The 7,125-nt window shown below is 31.6% G+C and overlaps 1 protein-coding gene across 1 annotated transcript; it reads left to right on the top strand.

The window, feature by feature from the left end:
- The first annotated feature begins 3,534 nt into the window (after window positions 1-3,534).
- LOC102588896 (uncharacterized) lies at window positions 3,535-6,501 on the top strand. The gene is made up of 3 exons (XM_006367152.2): window positions 3,535-3,969; window positions 4,115-4,486; window positions 5,673-6,501. Exons 1-3 carry the CDS (start codon window positions 3,703-3,705, stop codon window positions 6,291-6,293), a joined length of 1,260 nt encoding a protein of 419 aa, XP_006367214.1. The 5' UTR covers window positions 3,535-3,702; the 3' UTR covers window positions 6,294-6,501.
- Window positions 6,502-7,125: the final 624 nt, after the last annotated feature.

Genomic DNA, 7,125 nt, shown 5'->3' on the forward strand with positions numbered 1-7,125 from the left:
GGGGGGGATCGGGGTGAGGTGGGGGTAAAAAAATTAAAAAATTGAAGTTGAAAAATATTTTTTAAACATAAGCTTTAAATTTGTTAAAAAAAGAACAAAAAAATTGTAATTTGAAGTTGGAGAAAAATGAGAAAGGTGCGGAAAAGAAGTGAAATTTTGGGGTCATTTGGAGGTTGCTGACCAGAGGTCCGGTGGTGGTTGACAGTGTTCGAGTTAGGTCGTGCCAAAGAAGATAATAAAGAGATACCAAATACATGTATCTTTAATATTAGATGAACATGTATCTTTTGATATCAGATACATAATTGATAATTGTATCTAGTTATTCTTCTTCTTTTTCTAAGTATGGATCCATTATCAGATTCATTATTGAATAAAGTAGTGCATATTTAATACCAACTTATTTGATGAATATATTAATGTTTATTTGATACCAATAAAAATTACTTAATTCGGATACATGTGATTTTTTATAGTCAATAAGTAGGCATATTTATTGTATCTGAAAAATATATCATTGTTCATAAATACATGTATCTGTAATCTATATCAATAACTTATCTATAATTGTGCCTTCATTTTCTGATACATATTTTTGAATTGTTTTGACATATTTGATACAGTTTTTCACTAATATTTACATGTATCGCCAAAACATCTTATGTAAATTTATATTATTAATATATGGTAACACATCAATAAATCTTAGGTACAATTAAAGGGTCACGCACAAAATTGTATCTTAGATACAAGTAATCTACAATTGAATACAAAAAAAAGAAAAGGAAGAGAGGTTGTTGGGTCAGTAAATAACAAAATTATTGTTGGATTGGGTAATATAGTCATATACTATAACTATTTATGAAATTCTTTTATATATATCAACTAGAGAAAAAATAATCAAGATTAATTTTAAATTCCTAATCTTGTTGAGACGACCATATGATTAGGAGGCAACACTATCTTATAATTACCAAACTAGATATCAGCAACGTTGTACAAATACTTAGCTAGTTTATGTGAACACAAAAGTATTACATCATCAGGACGACACTACAGATTGTGAAATATGTGAAACAGACACAGAAATGAGAATTTTAATAAAAAGCAAAGGTTCAAATTAGTTGGCATGCATACTTTTGTGATACAGATTGAACAGTTTGCCCAAACACTAAAAGATCAGTTACACGATATTTGGTGAAAATTGAATCCTTTGATAAGTCATCGAGATTTAGTAGCATAGCTACATGAACAAAATGGTGATCAGTTAAACACCCTTTATCGAAAATATAAAAAAAATAAGTATAATCATGGTCCGATGAAGCCTAAAGCAAGTAAAACACTTGCTTTAGACCCCAAGATTTTTAAGGCCCCAATATAATATTTATTTATTGTGACATAATAACTTTGCTCAAAAAATTTTAAATATTTTTCTAAATAAATTTCATATTCAAACACAATTTTAAAATCTGTACGCTCTTATACAATTTCAATTTCAAATACCTATTTTTTGTTTTTTAAAAAATCAACCAATATTGTCCGAACGAGCTATAATTAATTATTTGAGTACAATTTCTATTATTTTTTAAAAATAATTTTTTTTGTCGAATTCTCACACTATGCAAAGATATATACGAGGCTTATCAAATACTCCCTCCATTTTAATGTAGTTGTCGTAATTTGTATATTTCTATATTAAAAATAATATTCTAGTCTTACTTTCTGTTTTAGCGTTAATGGCATTTTCTTATAATATAAGAATAGCATGACAGGTTTAAAGGCACAAATATCAAAGAATAGTTTTTACTCTCTTCTTTTATTTTTAATTGTCATGGTTTCTTTTTTTAGAGTGATAAAATTATAAGAACTTTGACTAATTGTCATTTATTTTTTCATCATATTGATATGCAAAAAATTGCAATTTATAGTACTTTTAGTATAGTTTTTGAATATCTAAATTTTTGTTTAAAATATCTAATTAATGTAATCTAATTTAACTTTGAAAATTAGTCAAATTGACTTTTGAAAAGCGCAACATGACAAATAAAAGTGGACAAAAGTAGTATTTGTTATATGCAGTTACGCACTATTAATTTAAGACAATTATAGTAAACTCTTTTATATATCCAAAACTTCACGCCGAGTCAAATTAAAACTTATAAAATAAAATGAGTGAAATAAATTTTAGGCCTTTTTTAGTTATTGTCTTTTGGCTAACTATTTCGTTGAGCCGCCCTTAAGTATAATAGTCAAATATGTTTTCTTATAAATATATACTTAATCAAGAATATCTTTAACGAAATTCTTGATTTTGCCACGGTAAGGAGTACCAATCAAACAACTGGTCAATCTCTATTTCTGCATTGACAATAGTAACAAGTTAATCCCATATTTTATGAATATACTAATTATTATAAACATATACAGATGGACTGTCACTTTTGGAGAGACAAAATAAAATTAGGAAAAAAATAAAAACTTATGATGTTGTAACTAAAGACCAACAAGCAGACATGTCACAAAAGAAATTACAAGGACAGAACATGAATATTAATATTGGTAGTTACAATTTATAACTAAAATTAGTTGGCTAATAGTAACTATAGTTAGCTATTAGAACTGTAGTTAGTTGTGTAATGTCAATTAAGTAGTAAGGTGAGCTGATTAGAAGTAGTTTAACAACCACTATGATTATGATTGTAATATTTTCTTACAGAATTAATAGACTTTACATTTTTCATTCATTCTATAATTCTATATCTATCATTTTATCTTTCTTAAACCAAAACGAAGAAACACCATAGCTGATCTTGATTTCAAACTCAGATCTAGAAATTTTACAAGACATCTATTTGGAACAGTTCAAATAATTAATGTTTGATAAGTTGGGTTTTAAAAGGTATCTTAGGGAATACAGGATGAACAACATATACAATATTAAGTGGATTTATATTACTATGTATGATTGAATTTTATTGAATAAACGACAGATAAATAACTGAAAATTGATTCTAAGACCTTATAAAAACTATAAATGGGAAATGTGGTTGTCTTTCATAGCTAGAAGTTACCGATGAGTAGGTTTGGTAGAATCAACGGATTTTGAAGTTTCCGGCATGTAAAACAGAGTGTTAAATTTCAACTAGAACAGTAAGGCAACATACAGAATGCAAATACTCTTAATTGCAGAAATATAGGTGAAATTATTTTGATGTAACTCATTAGCATTTAAAGGAAAGGGAATTCAATGTAATGACAAAAGGAAGTTCAAAAAGTAGATACTATATATTATGTGTTCAACTTTCAAGTGTGAATTTTAACCTCCTTCATCTGCAGTTATGCCTCTCTAGTCCCTACTAATAATTGAAACATGATAAAGACACACTGATTTTCCTCAATCCCCTAATAATGTTTCGACCAACAGTCAAAAAAGAGACACATAAATACGTGCTATCACGTCGTAAAGCACGTCTTGTGATGGCCGTCCACTGTCGGTTCCCCTTCCCTTACTTTCAAATTAAATTAATTTTCTTTTCCTAAAATGCTTTTGAATCTTTCCTTTTAGTACTCCACTAGTTGCTTTCTCACTTACTAACTCCCAAAACTGACCCCATCAACATAAAAATAAATAACCCCATTATATTTCTCTTCCATTACAATTGTTTCAATCATTCATCAAAATCATTTTTATTTTCTCTCCAAATGAGGACACTATGCCCAAACTTGGATAGAGAAGATGGGCTGGAAACAGTGCTGGAAGTTCCCATCCCAGAAGAAATGTTTGCTTCTCCTAAACACAGAACACGGCATAACATGAAATATCACACAGACGAAAAGTCAGCTGCTTCCGTATTTGGTAGCCGAGATGCTGAAATTCAACTCTTGCTCGGCGTCGTTGGTGCTCCCCTAATCCCTCATCCTATCCGTTATCAACATTCTATCAATACTAAGATCAATGATCATCCCATCGTAAGTTATTATGATTTTCATGTTCACGGACTAAACAATTAACAAAAATTGTCATTGAACCCATGTTGAATTACTTTTGTAATCTAAAACTTTAGAAATGACATATATCTTATTTACTTAATTAGTATATTTTAAACCTATTCAGGAGGCTTCGATGGCGAAATATATAGTACAACAGTACATAGCGGCAGCAGGGGGAGAAGGTGCTCTGAATTCGATTGATAGTATGTACGCAATGGGAAAGATAAAGATGGTGGCGTCTGAGTTTAGTGCGGGAGATGGTATGGGTTTAAACAAGGGGAATATGATGAAGATCAAAAGTGTGAAAAATGGTAGTGGAGAAATGGGAGGATTTGTGTTGTGGCAGAAGAGACCTGACCTGTGGAGCATAGAGTTGGTAGTTTCAGGCTGTAAAATAAGTGCTGGAAGTGATGGTAAAGTGGCTTGGAGACAAACTCCATGGCATCATTCTCATGCTTCTCGTGGTCCTGCAAGGCCTCTTCGTCGCTCTTTACAGGTACTAATTACATTATCTCTATTGCATTCAGTTGTATGATTTTATTGATTTGTAACATAACTTGAAAATTGGTTCTTTTGTTGTTTCAATTACATGACTGTATTTTGTGTGATTAAAAGTAAATTTCAACAATGACAAAGTTAAATTACACATGAATATAAACATTCTTTAGAAAATCAATGTATGTCACTTAAATTCAAATAAAAATTACCAACTTCCTTTCAAAAATAAAAATTAATCCATTTGTTAGTGATGATTTAATACTTCAAGTATCAAGTGAAAGTGAATTTTTTTTACCACAAACTGGAGCCCTCTTTGAAGGGACAATAATTGGCAAATAGCTAACTGACAACCATACATGTTTTTTCACTTTGTGTGGGGCCCATGTTTAATTAATCTCTTTAACTTGAACTTGGAAAGTGTGAAATCATCATGAATATGATCAAAATTCCTTTGGTATTTGTATTTTTTTTTACTTTAGAGGTGGAGGGAGGGCCTACTTATAAAGCTGATTGTCATATATTGTCATGGCAGCTTTTGCTTTTTTCTTTTTCTTTTTTGGGGCCATATTCCTAATGAGGACCTGAGTTGTCTTTCCACCAAATCAATGATTGATGTAATCAATACTCCAATTAACATCTACTATGAAAATGTGCCACACATCTTAGCCTTAACCTCTATCTAAACCAACAAGTCAACATTTATATAAAATGATTGCTAGTGGCAAGAATATGAATCAATAAATATATTCAATGAAAGAAGCAAATGTGGACTTTGAAGTTATTACAAGTCCGCACGTTCTGAAGATGGCGAAATTATTGGACTAAAAACACCTAAAATAAAAACAAGACAATATTGAACAAGTATCAAAATTTACGGCCTAGTGATATTGATGAAAGTCTTTCACACAATAAGTGCGTGGTACCATTCTCTGTATCCCCTGGCCCTTCACGCAGTATAAATAAATAAAGCATGTTTAGTATTTTGTTTTTGTATGAACTCAAGGGCGAAGCTAGGTAGGGGAAATGTTTGGTGAAAACTATACTATTTGTAGTATATACCGTAGATGTTAAGTCCTTTGACTTGTTATTTGTATTGACTTTTTCATATTTTTCAGTCTGATAATAAAAATTTTGGCTCGTCAATTAGTATGAACTAACTGGCTGCAACTTAATGATGAAAACAGGGTCTTGATCCAAAATCCGTTGCTAATTTATTCTCGACGTCAATTTGTATTGGAGAGAAGACAGTGAATGAAGAAGACTGTTTCGTACTAAAGCTTGAAGCAGAGCCCTCATCTCTAAAAGCAAGAAGCAGCAGCAAAGTAGAGGTAATGAGGCACACTGTATGGGGCTACTTCAGCCAAAGAACAGGGCTCTTGTTCCAGCTTGAAGACACTCATCTTTTGCGAATTAAAGCCCCAGGAAATGATGTCTTTTGGGAAACAACAATGGAGTCATTAATCCTCGATTATCGAACAATAGACGGTGTTAATATTGCACATGCTGGTAGGACCTCTGTTTCTCTCTTCAGGTTTGGTGAGAACACTGAAGGGCACACTAGAACAAGGATGGAAGAAGTTTGGACTATTGAAGAAGTTGATTTTAACATAAAAGGACTCTCCGCGGACTGTTTCTTACCGCCTAGTGACTTGATGAAAGAAGATGAAATGGGACATGATGTAAACAAGAAGTCAAGGTTGGGATTCAAGACTCCTAAAATAAGAAGTTGTAGGAGAAGTGTATCTAAAATAATGTCTATTGATGAAGAAGATCTTGAAGACTATGAAGCAGATGAAGAATCTTGAAGTTTAATTATATATTGCAAAAGGCATATTTAGTATTATTCTGTGGTCATTTTTGTACATGGAACACCACAGGATATACATATATATGTTTCTATGTCATAAGTATTTCAAATAGGATTTAACTTGTATTACACTAACACTAAAAACAATTTTTGGTTGGAAGGTTGTTTTTTTTTTACTGATATCATAAGGTCAAATAATTTGCTAATTTGAGTCTACATCTCCTGTAAGTTTTGAGGAAGGATATAGTAATGTCTATGAAGCGAATACATTAACGTTCAAGCAATGAATAAAGAGAAAGAACAGTGACATTCCTATGTAGTATTAATCATGTAACTTCTGATGAGAAATGACATGGTCATACATTTGCTTTTGATGATGACAAAATATGAACTAGGTGCATTTTGTCACGACCCAAAAATAGACGTGATGGCGCTCGTCTTATCCCACCAAGACAAGTTAGCCTAAAACTCAACCATTACAATATAATGCAGAAATTTTATAATCAATTCAAAAATACCCCCAAAATCTGGTTGTCACGTGTACAAGCCTCTAAAGCATAGCAATTTATTCAAAAGAAAAACACCAGTCTCAAATGACCTTGTTTCGAGAATAGAACATGATCATAAATTGGAGTAAGAAGGTCCACTGAGATGATACACAGCTACCTCACAAATCTCCAAGAAGCCTCAGAAAAGAAGAGAATGACAAGTAGCACAAAATCCAGGCTCGTAACCTACAAAAATTGTAGAAGCAAGGGGTGAGTACCAAACCACACGGTACTCGACAAGTAAATCTCTAAACACAAGCTAAGGGATAGAATACGGGTACT

Source organism: Solanum tuberosum, unplaced genomic scaffold, assembly GCF_000226075.1.
Source record: "Solanum tuberosum cultivar DM 1-3 516 R44 unplaced genomic scaffold, SolTub_3.0 scf00748, whole genome shotgun sequence".
Taxonomy (NCBI): Eukaryota; Viridiplantae; Streptophyta; class Magnoliopsida; order Solanales; family Solanaceae; genus Solanum; species Solanum tuberosum.